The sequence below is a fragment of the Falco cherrug genome, chromosome 6 (genome assembly GCF_023634085.1).
Source record: "Falco cherrug isolate bFalChe1 chromosome 6, bFalChe1.pri, whole genome shotgun sequence".
Taxonomy (NCBI): Eukaryota; Metazoa; Chordata; class Aves; order Falconiformes; family Falconidae; genus Falco; species Falco cherrug.
In genome coordinates, this window is record NC_073702.1 from 73,296,499 (window position 1) to 73,312,248 (window position 15,750).

The following is a 15,750-nucleotide window of genomic DNA, read 5'->3' on the forward strand; positions in this document are numbered from 1 at the left end:
TTTTGCAATTATTTTTATTCATTGCTTAATGAATTATGCAAAACCTGTGCTTCTCCAGAGCCTGGGGCTGATGAGCTGCTGGCTATTCCGAAGGGTATATATGTCACTACGGCTGTATTTTACTTAATCAGGAACTGCCAGCACCCCAAAGGGTTTCTTCCTGGAGGGGCTTGTCCTGCAGGCACCCAGCACAGGAGGGAAGGGGACTCCAGTGCTGGTGTTGGGCATGGAGAGCTGTGGATGAGTCCTGTGTGGTCTTCCTTGCCTGCATTCAGTCTCTCCTAAAGGGACCAGGACAGGCTTAGATGCTGCTGCCAGTACAGTCAAGACCCACAGTTACAGCCTTGACCCGAACATCTGGAAATGCCCCTGATTAGTGAGGCTTGGAGATGACAGGCAGGATGAGCATCCAGCCAAGGTTCCCAGGTGCTACAGAAAAAAGGGAGATATGACTTAAAAAGGGGAGAAATGGCTTGAAAAGGGGTGACATAGCTTAACAAGGGGAAACATAGCTTGCAAAGATGCCCTCCCAGCTTCCTTAAAGCTGTCTAGCTGGATGAATCTGGCTTCTGCATTCTGCCAAAACGTTTCTCTGCTTCCACCTCTTTTTTTTCTTCCCTTTGTTGATAAAAACAGCTAAAATTGACCCAGCAGATATCACTTGCTTAGCTTTGCACAGGGCTTTTCTTAAAAAGGCTTTTAACAATAAAACCAGTAGGGAGAACAAACAGGCAGCCAGGCAGGGAATGAGGAAGGGCAATGAAGGCGCAGCAGCCTGTGGAAGCGACCCCGGCCATGGCACTGTGCTGTGGTGGACCTGCTGCCGGGTCGGTGCTGCTGGCATTCCCTAATGGGGCTGGTGGGGAGGGAGCCCACAGGTGGTCAGGATGGTGCTGAGTCCCCGTGCTGAGAGCTGCTTGCTCTCAACTTGGCTATCAACAGTGGTGCAGGCACTCTGAGATGCTCCTCCAGCTGTACATCCTCTCCCTAGCCTTCCTCTTCCACGTCTGGCACACAGCTGGACCCAGCCGTGATGGAGGGTACAGGCATAGCTGTCACCCAGGGCTGGTTTTCTCCTGACATAGAGCAGATACAGCAGGGGGGAGCAGGGGTTCCTCCAGCCATCCCATTATAATACACAGTCATCACAAATGTCTGGTAGCTCAGGACCACAGCACCCCAGGGAGGTGGGGCTGGGCAGGGACCCCCGGGACCACCCAGCCCACCCCCTGCTCAAGCAGGCTCTCCTACAGCAGCTGCACAGGATCACATCCAGGTGGGCTCTGGACGTCCCCAGAGAAGGAGACTGCGCAGCCTCTCTGGGCAGCCTGTCCCCGTGCTCCGGCACCCTCAAGGGAAAGAAGTTTTTCCTGCTCTCCCCACGGATCTCCCCGTGCTGCAGTTTGTGCCCGTTGCCCCTTGTCCTGTCGCTGGGCACCGCTGACAAGAGCCCGGCCCCGGCCCCCTGACACTGGCCCTTAAGGTACCTGTGTGCATCGCTCAGGTCCCCTCTCAGCCTTCTCCTGCCCAGGATCCTGTTCTTCCTTTTCTGTGCTTCGCTTGAACCTTAAATGCAGTCTGGTTGCCACTTCTCTTCGTTTGGTGCATCACACTTATCTTTTATCCCATGACTGTGTCCCCCATACCTTTTCCTATGTGAAATGTGAAGCAAGAGCAAGTTTATAGAATCAGAGAACCACAGAATGGTTTGGGTTGGAAGGACCCTTAAAGACATCTAATCCCACCCCCAACTGCCACGGGCAGGGCCCCCTCCCCCCAGCCCAGGCTGCCCCCAGCCCCATCCAGCCTGGCCTTGAGCCCTGCCAGGGATGGGGCACCCACAGCTGCTCTGGGCAGCCTGGGCCAGCGCCTCGTTGCCCTTAGCATAAGGGATTTCTTCCTCATCTCTCATCTATATCTCCCCTCTTTCAGCTTAAAACCATCACCCCTTGTCCTATTGCTACAGGCCCTGCTAAAGAGTCTGTCCCCCAGTTTCTAGGCAGATTATTGAGAAGGAATGAAACTAGTTTGCCGATTATACTATTACTTTAATAGTGATGTAGTACTGAGATCATGCCATGGCTGGAGGGATTTTTGATGGATATGAGGTCATCAGTCCCAGGAGATGAGCTATGGAGAACTGGAGAGCTGGGGAAACTGTGAGGGTCAGATGTCTACCACAGTGACATATGAGCAACTTTCTGACTTGGAAGGAGATGGAGAACCTCACAGGTGGATGATTTGGGATGAGCCACTGTCCCCATGGCAGCATGCAGCACCTCTTGGAATGTGTCCCTCAGATGTGAAGTTAAGGTTTATCGTGAGTTTTTTAGCTGGCATCCACATGGCATGGATGTTTTGCAAAATCCTTGGATGTTCATCTCTCTTTAAAAATGGACTTGAAAGGTTGAGTGGAGCTGCTGCTGCTGCCAGGGGAGGAGGGATGGATGGTTGTAGTCTCATTCCCTTGGCTTCCTCAGCACCGTGGCCCATCAGACCGCATAGCTCCATTGGATAAAAGTAAAGTCCATGGTTTTCACCCTGCTAGCTAACTCCAGCACTCATCCTGAAGCCAAGTGGCCGTTGCGAGCTTCTCTACTGATACAAGCCACGTTTTAGCAGCAGCCTTCCAGCCTGCCCCCGCCGCACAAGTCCTCTGCCATGGTCACGGTCATGGATGAACAGGGTCATGGATAAACACCATGAAGAGCAGCCATTCAGTGCAGCCTGTTGCGAAAGTTGGACTCACTGGGTCTGAGATGACAGACAGGTCATTTCCACGCATGCCACATCTGGGGAGCACCTTAGGGTTGGGGGTGCATCCTGGTGCTGCTGGTTTTTAGCAGCTTGGTGGAAGGCAGCTCGGAAGGCAGGTGTGGGACTCCCTGCAGGCACTGCATCCCTCACCACTGATTTTCTCCATGGCATGTCATGGTTTGTGCTCACTCCCCAGCCCACATTCCCTGCCTCACAGCGTTTCCCTTCAGCCCAGGCACTCGGAATTGATGAGAGCAAGTATTCCCGCAGGGTGTGTTATAAATTAACAGAGAAAACTTCAGCTCCAAAACATTTGCCCTCTTCCATCGCTTGCATGAAGGGCACAAGGGTGCTGAGAGAAGAAAAACCTGCTTGCAAAGGGCCAGGCTGTGCCAGTGGGGCACGGCTCCTGGGTGAGCTGCCTCAGTGCCAGTGGGAGCAGCAGGAGTTTGCAGGGGGGTGATGCCTGCCTTGGCAGAGCCTGTGCTAGATGCTAAAGCAGGGTGCCCATCTCCAGTCTTTGTTCTGGAGGTGCATGGTCTGGGCTGGGACATGGCTTTGCCACTCTGTGTTGCAGTGGTGAGTGCTGGCTTCAGCCCGAGGACAATTCCCTTTGTCTGTCTCCACAGGCAGTGAGGAATTATATCCAAAAAGCTGAATGAAATCTAAATAGCCAAATGAAAGAGTTTAGGTAGCACCTTAGCTTGGTGAGAGGACACAGGGTGAAGGCTGGGGAGCTGAAGCCCATAAATTCAAAGCAGAATGGTGGTGCAGGTGTTTATCACTGCAGGCAATCAGCTGCGGAAACCACTTACCTGAAAATGTAATTAAATGTTGTTGCTTGAATTCTGGGATGGTTTTTACTTTTCCTTTTTCCCTGTTAAAAATATGTTGTGACTGAGCTACAAGGCATATCTGTGTTTGATTGAGGAGTCTTTGACTGAAACACGAAAACCTGTGGATTGGGTTAAGAGGTCAGGCTGTGAGACTGTAATAATGCTTTCCAGGCTTAAAAGATAATAATAATAATAATTAAAAAAATCTGTCTTAGGAAGGAAAGCGTATCACTTAGTTCTTTTGAGCTGGTGGTTTGGGTTTTGGGTTTTTTTTTAATTTTTTTTTCATCTGCTGAGGCTGAAATGGCTGTAACTGGGAGAGAGAAGCACAAAGGCTTGCACTTTCATTTTGCAGCTGGGCTGGCTTGCCACCATCAGACCTCCACCCACAAGGTACTAGAGGTGGTCTGGCTGCTCCAGATCAACCACCTGCCTCTCCAGAATACTCAAAATCAAAGGATGCTCAGAGAAGCTGACAGCAGCCTCGGGGGGAGCAATGCCTAGGGATTCACTAGTGCACAGAACAGTGTGTTTGTAAAATGAAGGGGCAGGAGGAGGGGAAATAAGTTTGTAATGCTCATGGCTGGGTGCCACCAGTCGATTTGAGTGGTTTTCCATGCACTAAGATAAAACCAAGAGGAGACTTGACCTGTTAATGTTTTTTTGGGGGGATTTTGGACAGCTTCCAGAGCAGGGTGCCCTTCTTTAATCTGAGGAATATAGTCATGGATAGATAGTCTTGTCCAGAAAGGATAGAAAGAGTGTATGACCCCCTCCCAAAGGTGAGCCATGGCTTGATTTGTACCCAGGACATGCCAGAGTTTCTCTAGTGATGGAGATTGCAGACAAGGGGTGTGGATTTAGGTGGTTAACCTGTAAGCAGCTAAGTCAAGGTGGAGGAATCCTAACCCTCATTTTTAAGCTCCAAACCGAGAGCAGCTGCATTCTGTCCTGAACAATTTAGCCAAATTCAGGGGATCTGCAGCAGAATTCAGCTCTGAGCCCCAAGAAACCAGGGGCCACACCATGAAGGGAAGACTCCTGACAGCGGAAAATGGTAACTTGTACTGCATGCCCCAGGATTTTAGGCAAAAATCCAAGTGCTTTAACCATACTGCATTAGTGGCCCTAGACAGGCGGGTCCCTCTTGAGCTGGAAGTGTGCAAGCAAGTGTGCAAGGAGACCTCCCACGATGATACAGCATGTTGCAGAGCACAGCAGATGGAAGCATGCTCCTCCATGCCATGCATCGCTGGCCGGCCGCCCCTGGGGTTTACTGCAGCAGCAGCGGATGTGCTACGGCACGAACATCCCCGGGCGAGCTTCTTGGTGTGGAAAGCTGTCAGCAAGGCTGTTTAGTGGAATCCTGGGAGCCTCTCTAGGCCACCACACTTTTCAAGTGACCTTATGTGTTATTTTGCTTCCTGACAAACCTCTAACAGAGGGGAGGCATACCTACACAACAAGCAGAGAATGGTATTTCCAAGGAAGGAAAAAAAACCACCAGGACCTGTCTGTGTCTAGGAACAGAGTTTGCTGGGGCTTCAGGATGTGTTTCTGGAGTTCTTTAAACTCTTTTCTGTGTGTGAGCGAAAAGAGGCCATGACCAGCATGGTTTATTCTTTTATGGAGAGCATAGAATCACAGAATCATTTAGGTTGGAAAAGACCTCTGAGGTCATTGAGTTCAGCCATTAACACAGCACTGCCAAGCCCACCACTAACCCATGTCCATAAGCGCTGTGGCAGCAGAGGTTTGGGTTTGTGTTGTACTGGCCAAGGCTCAGGAGAGATGGATCAAAGCTGGGGCTCTGCTGAGGTGGTGGGGACACATAAACACCACATATCAGGAAGGACCAGGAAGATCCAGGCAGAAATCACGTCCCTTGCACTTGAGCTTTCTGTCTCTGTCTCAGAAACAACCAGAAGTCCTGTTCCTGGAAGAGCAGCTTATCCCAAAGTAAAGCATCCCCACTGAAACTACAGGTAATAGATGGGACCAGTTTAACATCCAGCACATTGTGAGAGGTTGATGGGCTGCTACTGTGCTCATGACACGGTGGACTCTGTCATGATCTGTCCCCTTCACCAGCATTGTCTGAGGACCATGGTGGGGAGGACAAGCTGTGGGCAGGATCACCGGCCTGATGAATCTCCACCTGCACACACTGCAGAGCCCTGAACGGTAAGGACATGACAACTTCTCAGGACAGAGAGGAATGGAGGTGTCAAGAGGGAACAGGCAGCTCAAAATTAATCTTGGGACTGCTGGTTGCATTTATCAACCATTAGGAGCATCGAAGCAGTGGGGAGGAGTGAGCAGGCAGCAGTGCACATGCTGTAAGGGGAAGGGCTGTTACATGCCCATGATGAAGAGCCCAGAGTAAATCTGGCTGCAGAATGAGAAGTGAGGCTGGACTGTACGAAAAATGATACCACTGTCATGGGGCCATTTCTAGTTTTCTTTTCTATTTTAGGAATTTTTTCATTTGCTTCCTTAAGTCACAGCAGAAAATGTAAAAGGGGCAAAAAATAGCTTAAACCCGGGTGTTGGCGTATTTCTGCAGAGTCACTAATTTCTTCCTGTGAAGTTGCTTGATAAGCACTTTCCTTTCAAGACTTTGAGTGCAGCGCTGCTGCTCCTGTAAGTGATGCAGGGCTCAACCCCGCTGCCTCTGCATCTGGGATGTTTCATTCCCATCCCATCTGGTGCACCAAGAGCCGCTTGGCAAAGGGGTGTGCTTGGCTTTTGGAGGTCGCAAGAAACCTGTGACTTAGAAAACTGAAGGCAGTTCAAGTGGTTTAGCTTGGCAGGCTGATTTCTTGCGTCGGGAAGTAAAAAAAAACCACAATTGAAGGTGATTTCATATATATATACACATACATATAGAAAAATGTATTTATATGTATAAAATCATAGAATGATAGAATCATTTAGGTTGGAAAAGACCTTTGAGATCATCAAGCCCAACCATTAATGCAGGACTGCCAAGTCCACCACTAACCCATGTCCCTAAGCACCACATCTATGTGTTTTTTGAACATTTCCAGGGATATGACCCCACCGTGTCCCTGGACAGCCTGTTCCAGTGCTGGACCACCCTTTCAGTGAAGAAATTTTTCCTAATATACAATCTGAACCTCCCCTGGCACAACTCGAGGCTGTTTCTTCTTGTCCTATTGCTTCTTACCTTGTTAATGTGTGTGTGTATCATAGAATCACAGAATGGTTTGGGTAGGAAGAGACCTTAAAGACCACCCAGTCCCCCCCACCACCACCACAGGCAGGGCCCCCTCCCCCCAGCCCAGGCTGCCCCCAGCCCCGTCCAGCCTGGCCTTGAGCCCTGCCAGGGATGGGGCACCCACAGCTGCTCTGGGCAGCCTGGGCCAGCGCCTCGCCGCCCTCACAGGGAAGAATTTCTGCCTCATCTCTCATCTCCATCTCCCCTCTCTCATGTAAAGCCATTCCCCCGTGTGCCATCGCCACCTGCCCTTGCCCAAAGCCCCTCCCCAGCTTTCTTGCCGGCCCCTTTAGGCACTGGCAGGTGCTCTAAGGTCTCCCCGCAGCCTTCTCCTCCCCAGGCTGAGCCACCCCAGCTCTCCCAGCCTGTCCCCACAGCAGAGCTGCTCCAGCCCCTGAGCATCTCCCTGGCCTCCTCTGGCCCCGCTCCAGCAGCTCCGTGTCTCTCCTGTGCTGGGGACCCCAGAGCTGGACGCAGCGCTGCAGGGGGGTCTCACCAGAGTGGAGCAGAGGGGCAGAGCCCCCTCACTGACCTGCTGGCTGCGCTGCTCTGCCTGCAGCCCAGGGTACAGTTGGCTTGCTGGGCTGCGAGTGCACATTGCTGGGTCATGATGAGCTTCTTATCAAGCAGCACCCCTAAGTCCTTCTCCTTAGGGCTGCTCTCAATCTATTCTCCATGCAGCCAATATTGGTGCTGGGGATGGCCCTAACCCAGGTGCAGAACCTTGCACTTCATGAGGTTTGCACAGGCCCACCTCTCAAGCCCTCCAAGGTCCCTCTGGATGGCATCCCTCCCCACAGTGCATCGGCTGTACCACACAGCTCGGTGCCATCAGCAAACTGGCACTCGATGAGGGTGCACTCGATCCCATTGTCCGTGTTGCTGACAAAGGTATCAAACAGCACTGGTCCCAGTACAGACCCCTGAGGAATGCCACTCATCACTGGTATATATATGATATGTATATATATATATACACACACACCCCTTTATACTATGTATATATATATATATACTATCTATCTATCTATCAGATATTTGGCACTGAGGTACATTCTTAATGAGAACCCTTTAAAACAGCCCTGCCTGCCTTTTTGCTGGGGAAATGGGGTAGTTAGCTTTTTTCCATGGTCATCTCAGCTCCACCCTTATCACACTGCAGCAGCTCCCCGAAACAAGCCTGACATCCCCCTTTCATCCTTCCTCTGCAGACCTTCCGCTGGCCAGTGGCAAGCAGTATCGATGGGAATGAGATCCTGGAGATCCAGGTGTTCAACTACAGCAAAGTCTTCACCAACAGGTGAGAGCGTGGTCTGTCCTTCACTCCCACTGATCCCCTGTGTCCTCTCCAGTGGGAAGACACAGCTCCTGCTTGAGCTGGAGCCACATTCCTGCTTGGTTTGGAATCTGGAGGGTGAGGAAGATGCTGATGATTGATATCTGCTGGGAGGGGCAAGGAAGCTCAGATGCAGTGTGTACAGCTCAGTGCGCGAGGCTGCTAACCACCAGCGTCTAGGTGGTAGTCAGCACCAGGGCTATGCCATGGTTTTCCCAAGGTTCTGCTATTTGGCTTTATAAAATTTGCATGTGTTTCAAAGAAACTGAAATCTTTTGGTTAATTATCAAGGTGGAAGTTAAAAGACTTCCCCAGCTTTTTCAAATTCTGCCCGTTTATTTGTCTTACTGTAATTTTTTCTCACGGTTGTCATGTCTTATGTAATCTGCAATGTTACATTTTTTATTATGTGTTATCTGCAATGAACATTTTTTGAGGTTTCTTACAGTCTAGGTTTTGCCACCATGTAAATAATGAACATGAGAGAAGGAAACTTTGTCTGTCCTTCTGTCAGCCTTAGTGTATCTCATGCATTTAGCCATGCTGTCATTGCAAAAATATGGGAGCTTTTCACAAAAACATGACTGGCATATTTAAATTGTCTTATAGAACATTTACACTGACATTAAAGAGGGGAGAGGAAAAAGAGAACTGGGGAAGGGCTTTTGCTTTTGGTTGGATGTTGCACCAAGTTTTGCACTGAAATCCAGTGTGTGCCCCAGCTAGAAGTCAGCAGGGCCCCCTGAACATCTCCCATACGTGTTCATGCAAAACCTTGCTTCAGAGTCAAAAAAATGAGGAGTCAGATAGACAGCACGCAGGGCAGGCATGCTAAATATACATAATTTAAAAAGAAAACCCCCAAACCCAAATGCCAAAAAACCTGCAAACAAAACAAAAAAGCCTGCCGAGCAACAAACAGAAAAAAAATACCTACCTTTGTCTTGCTTTTATGTAGGAGTTTGAGCAGCAAAAGGAGAGTTGAAAAGACTTGCTTTATTCAGTTGCTGTCTGGGAGGAGAAAGGCAAGGAGCCTCCCAAGGGTCCCAGCCCAGGCAGATGAGCTGGGTGGGGAATGGATGGCAGAGACAGGCAGATGAGCGGTCCAGGGCTTGTAGGGAGATCTTGGCTCAGCCACAGGAGCCATACGTAGTACAAGTCACTTTGAGTTGTGTTCAGACCACCTCCTATGGGCACCTGCATTGAGGTGGTGCAGTTGTGGTGGTCACTAAGTTCATGACTGATGGGCACGTGGAAAAGGAGATCTGAATCATTTCTGCAGCCCTGACCTGTCCCAGGGTCTGTGTGAGAAGGGAATTCTCAGGGGTTGTGGGCAGCCGACAGGCGGTGGGAGACCGAGATGGAAAGATGCTAGACCTGGAGGTCCACCTCCTCCCCCAGCCAGTGTCAGCTCCAGCCTCTGGAACCTGCTCTTCATGTTGCATCCATGACAGCAGCAGTTTTTCCTTGGCTGGATGCTCCTTCAGTGCTTTCCTTCACTTTCTACTCCCCTGCTGTGAGCAAGCAGCGAGTATACTGTCCTGCATTTGCACAGGCTTAGTGCAGCCAGCAGCTGGACGACTGGATGGAGCATCCTTCAGTTCATGATGGCTCCAAGCTTCCTATCTTCATTACCCAGCAGAAGTGAATAAAACCACGCCAACTGAATCAGATGCTTTTGCCCTAACAAACTGCCCTTCAGGTTTTACCCCATTTGCTTCCTGGACAGTGATCCTGTGTGCTCTGCACACAGAGAAGCAATTCTTTCTGTGTCTTAAAATCTAAAAAAATATCCACTTGAAAGGTGCAATAAAAAGCAGAAAGTGGTGTTTCTGTGTCTGGAAATGAAGAACTGTCGTTCCTCCAGGGAACTGGGAATTGGAAAGGCCAGAGCATCAGGTTGCACTAATTAGAGGCTGAGAAAGTGATCACTCAGGTAATTCCTTCCACTTTCAAGGTGACCAATGTCTCTTAGAATTTTTCAAATGCCCAACACAAAATAAATATCCAGCTAGTTCAGCCAAATTGCTTTAAAGTGCATTTTTCCATTGGTGCGCTGCACAGCAAAGACGTTGGGTGTATCAGCCAGCCAAGAGCTACTTCTACTTCCCAGATGATACTCTGTTTTATCATTTTAATCACTGTGGGCGTTTTCCTCAGTTTGCCTTTGATTTGTGAGGGCCTAGGCTGCCACAGAAGAGCAGCCTTACCTTTGATGCTGATGGTGCGGAGGAGCAGGCTGCAGCCATGTTCCAGTTACTGCCTGCTGTGACCTCAGCCAGCTCAACTGATGCTTGCATGCTGCAGCCTCACCTTTAACACAGCATTGTGGAACCGTTTCAGTTGGAAAAGACCTTTAAGATCATGGAGTCCAACCGTTAACCCAGCACTGCCAAGCCCACCACTAACCCATGTCCCTAAGCGCCACATCTACATGTCTTTTAAATCCCTCCCAGGGATGGTGACTCCACTGCCTCCCTGGGCAGCCTGTCCCAGTGCTGGACACCCTTTTGGTGAAGAAATTTTTCCTAATATCCAACCTAAACCTCCCCTGGCACAACTTGAAGCCATTTCTTCTTGTCCTGTCCCTCATTACAGGCAGCTGTAGGGAGCGATCAGGTGCCCCCTGAGCCCCCTCCTCTCCAGGCTGAACCTCCCCAGCCCCCCCCATCAGACTGGTGCCCCAGCCCCTGCCCCAGCCCCCTGCCTGGCTCTAGGCATGCTCCGGCCCCTCAAGGTCCCTCTTGGAAACTGAACCAAGGATTCAGGGTCCAGCCTCAGCAGTGCTGAGTGTGGGGGGATAATCACTGCCCTGGTCCTGCTGGCCAGCGCCATTAACTTTATTCCTCACCATTAAGGGATGGCCAGATCTTCAGCGAACAGGAATCTGGTTCCAGTGCCCCATGAGAATTGGCTTCTTTCACCAATTTAGTCCCCACTCAGTACAAAGAAACCCCCAGATGCTGTGGTTCTTGTCCCAGGGACCCAGGAGCCTGAGCTGAGGCAGCTGGGCTCCCCCATCGTGGTGTCCAGAGCACATGAAGCCAGAGGCTTCTATGCCCATTGCTCGCCAGGTCTTTTCTGCCCTTGAAAGCTCTTGCACATTTGTAGTCAAAGTACTTCTCAGTCTTCTTTTGAAGAAGGCCCTTCTTGGCACCTCTCATTGTGCATTTTTTTTCCCGTCTCAAATCATCTTTGCAGCTCTTTATCCCACTAATGTTCAACTTGCAGCACCCTCCCTCTAAATACAGGCACAGGTGGGATGCATCTACTGCATCTCTGCGGCTCTGCAGAGTGAGGATGTCGCACCTCCCTTCTCCCCATCCCTCCTCCATTCATGCAGTTATGGATTAATGGGTTGGTTGTTCACCGTGCTGGGCTGCTGGTGCACCGTGCTGTCTGGAGCTGTTGCTTTCACGGAAGTCGGCTCTATTTTCTGCCAGCTTGAGGTGCAGATGCTGTTTCTTGGCAGTTTTTGGCACGTGAGTGCCCCTTTTTTGGTTCAGGCACATCCAAGGTCCCCACTGCTCTGCGTGGCTGCCTGCCCTGTCTCCTTGTTGACTGCTCTGTCAATCTTCATATTATTTGAAAATTTGATTGTAAGTTATTTTTACATTCCTTTCACTAATGTGGTAGTTATGAGCTTAATAGCAAAATTGCACCATAGCACTGTCATTCAAAGATGATTCTCAGCTGATGTCCTATTTTTAGAGTTTGTCTCCATTAATCTGCTCTTTTTAGTGTGAGGCACTGATAGCAGGCAGCGTTAAACCAAACATTCTGTAGGAACCTGCTCCTTTCATGCAGTTACCAAACAAACCGACTCCAAAGAAACAAACCAAGCTTGTTTTGACAGGCTCTATCTCCTCATAAACCTACCTTGCATGTCTTTGATTACACTCCAATTAATAATTGCTTATTCATTGAATCTTGTACAGGCTTTCCTATTTTTTTCCCTAGGATGGCTGCCGGTTTAGCCAGGCTGTCTTTGTTCACCCTGTATGAACTCTTTGCTGTGCTGGGATTTCTCTATTATTCTAACTTCATTAAAAATTTATATTGGTGCATCAGAAGCTGCTGGTTCTTTTGTGATGATTACCCACAAACTACCCCTGGCCTGCAACAACGAACAGAAATATTTACCCAGCATGTGCACCTGCTTTGCATCATTACAGGCTGGAGCAAGAGCTGCTGCTCCTGTTTCTGGGGTGCATTTGCCTTGAAATCATAGAATCATAGATCACAAAATGGTTTGGGTGGGAAGGGACCTTTAAAGGCCATCTAGTCCCATGCCCCCACCACAGGCAGGGACCCCTCCCCCCAGCCCAGGCTGCCCCCAGCCCCGTCCAGCCTGGCCTTGAGCACTGCCAGGGATGGGGCACCCACAGCTGCTCTGGGCAGCCTGGGCCAGCGCCTCGCCACCCTCAGTGTAAACAATTGCTTCCTTGTATCTAGTCTGACTGTTCCTTCTTTTAGTTTAAAACTATCAGCCCTTGTCCTGTCGCTACAGGCTCTAATAAAAAGTCTGTCCTCATCTTTCTTACAAGCCCCCTTTAAGTTTCAAAATGTGGAGCTTGGTCTCCCCAGCAGCCAGACACCCATCAGGGTCTCCTCTCACTGTTGTGGAGATCAGCTGCCCAGGGCAGTGGCGGAGTATCCAGCATCTCCCTGTAGAAGTTTTCCGGAGTTAATTACCCGTTCCGTCTTTCTCTGCTAAATTAAAAAGCCCTTCAGTTAGAAACAGTTTCCTCACGCTGGCATTTACAGACAGCAGTAAAATGAACCCCAGAGTGTGTCTGTGGCAGTGTTCAGCTGGTCCCTCAGCAATTCAGAGACACAGCACAGTGTGCTCTCCTTGCTGCCCATCTTTGGTCTGAGACACCAGAAGCAACCCAGCTCTGCAGCCTGTCCCAGGAAAGGAGCCGGAATCAGAGCGCTCCATCAGCAAACACCAAGCAAGACATTGCCCCTGGTTTTGCCTTGACAGCAGTGGGAAGCAGAATCCCAAAACAGGGCTTCACCTCCTCTCACAGCAGTAGAGGTGTCCATGGGGAGCTAGGGCTCAGATCAGGTGCCCTTTGAGTATCCACTTTTGGAAGGACCCGTGTCTCCTGTAAATCCAAAGTTGTATCTACCATCCCTGTGTTTGTCTCAGACGTCCCAGGACATCTGCACGGCAGCAGGTACTCGTGTTTACATGATGGAGATGGACCACCAGTGCCTGGAGAGGGGTCTGGGAGAGCCAGAGGCAGCAAGGCATGCCCTGCCCCAGGGCAATGGGTGCTGGGCACAGGGAACTGAGAACTTCAGCTATGGCTGAAGGGTGGGCTGAAGTTCCCTGAAGCAGAAGACAACCAGGAGCCCAAAGGAGGCAATGACAGGAGAGCCCTATTCCAACCCTATAAGCTTCCTGGTAGTAGAGGAAGGAATATGTTTCAAATCTGAGCATCAGTGGTAGGAATAAACCTGCAGAATAGACTACTCCGAGTCATAAAGGGATTATCGAGGGATTTCTGTTCAGACTCACAGCATTTCTCCTGCTGGCTAAGAAATGTTTACACCAGGATATTAGTGCCAAGGCACAGGCAATGAACTTGGCCCCATCCTGGCCCCAGGCAGTTGGTGCTGAGCACCTCCCTCAAGAAAATGCAGGGAATCTGTGGCAGAAAACAAAAACTAAAGCCCAGGGTCACAAGCTAGTGCTGTAACTACAGCCCATCCTTCCTGCACAGAAACAAGTTATAGGAAGAGGAAAGACAGACATAAATCTTGGAGAGGAGGGAGAGGAGTAGGGAGAAGTAGAGCCTCAGCACTGGGGTTTGGAAAGGTGAGCCATGATCTCTGTGAATAATTCACATGCAGCTGATTAATGCTTTTTATCAAAGCCCCAGATAAAGGCACGACACCTGATGCAGATCCACCCTGAATAATGGAGGTGACCAGTGCTGAGACGTGGCTGCGTGGCTCATTGAGTTGCTTTTATTTCTTGCCTCAGTGGCCATCAGCATGCAGCTAATTATCTGGTAAGATAATCCTTTCCTGGCCCCAGCCAAGCGCCTCAGCCTCCTTTCAGCAGCTGACTGCATGCTGACTTCTCGAGGGGTTCTGGGCTCCAGTGGGTCTCGGCTCTGGGATGGTGGCTGTCCCTGGTAGCCGTTCCCCAGGGTGCTGTGTCTGAGCGTCCAGAGAAAGGGGCTGAGCATGGACGTGGGAAGAGAGTTCATGAGGACAGCTCAAATGGGCCAGACCAGCAGTGCCACCAGCCCAGAAACCTACCTCCACACCCTGAGCAGGTAGAGCATCCCCAGGCTGGGAAACTCTCCCCTCCAGCCAAGACCCATCCAAACCACCCCAGGGTTGTCCCAGGGCAGGTGGATGAAAGGCAGTGCCACATCCTGCCTGCGGCTAATTTACTAGTGTAGATGCAGACTGAAAATGCTCCAGACAAGAGAAGGACCAATAATCATGGGTCCTATATACCCATCCTGAAGACATGAGATGCCTCCTCTGATGCCATGTAATGCATCCTGGAAGGCAGATGGTGAAGCCAAGTAACTGCTGCATGGTGGGACGAGCTGGGTAGAAATACCGAGATCTTGCTGAAACTCAGATCATCTCTGTCCTTTGCCTTCTAGTCCCCATGGGGAGATGTGCAAAATACTTTCAAGATGGGTGAAAATTTGTAGCATGTGGTCTGATGGTGAAGGGCCCTGGGAGACGACATATGCAGGAGACGGGTGTGTGATGTGGGGCCCCAGACGTGGGTTTGAGCGTGTCTGAGCAGAAGAAGACACACATATGAGTGATGTGGGGTGGAGGAAACATATACACAGGAGAGGGCAGAGATGCAAGAAGGAAGTGGAGGCAGCAGCCAGGGCAGCATGCTGTGCTGGTGAAACCTCATTGAGAATGGCTGTGTGGTCAGTGGCCACAGAGCATCATCCCTGAGGCAGGAGGTTGGGTCCCTGCTGCCGTTCCTATTCCCGACCTGCTGGGACAGCCTGGGCAAGCCTCTTCCTAGCCACATCTTTTCCTTGGGCATAAACCAAGGATAATACTAGTCAACGACCACAGCCCTTAAGGATGAGAAACACTGCACAAACCCAAAAACTTCAAGGTGGTTTGTTTTTCTCCATGTCACTGTTTTCCTCACCAGGGCAAGAAGCCGTAACGTGATCTGGCCAAAGGCTGAAAGCCACTTTACAAACCCGTTGGCTCCCCGCTGGCCCAATGGGTGATGCAGGGGTGGGGGCACAGATAACATCCCTCTGCAGAAACACGATACCCACTGGGAAGGGGCAGGAGCTGGCTCTGCTTACCTGACAGAGACACAAAGAGGCTAATACCAAAGGCTTTTAATACAGCACCGTGCTCTGGCAGGATAAAAATAGAGCTTTGTTTTGTCCTTTGTACTCCGGCTTCTCCAGCAATTAAGATCTTTGCAGAATTCAAGTCTTTTGTATGAAACTGTCTCCACCTTTCAGAAAGCAGAATATAATCCACTGTGGAACTGCTATAGAAAGAGTATAATGGAAAAAATTATGAATGCTGATGCATTAGGTTTCCTCTCTTTGTCTTGA

The 15,750-nt window shown here is 50.3% G+C and overlaps 1 protein-coding gene across 13 annotated transcripts in view; it reads left to right on the forward strand.

The window, feature by feature from the left end:
• OTOF (otoferlin) overlaps nt 1–15,750 on the forward strand; it is a 115,989-nt gene that overhangs the window by 11,972 nt on the left and 88,267 nt on the right. For all 13 annotated transcript variants that reach the window (XM_055712993.1, XM_055712995.1, XM_055712994.1 and 10 more), the window contains exon 3: nt 8,046–8,134. In XM_055712993.1, coding sequence (XP_055568968.1) covers nt 8,046–8,134 — 89 coding nt within the window. The remainder of the gene's footprint in view (nt 1–8,045; nt 8,135–15,750) is intronic.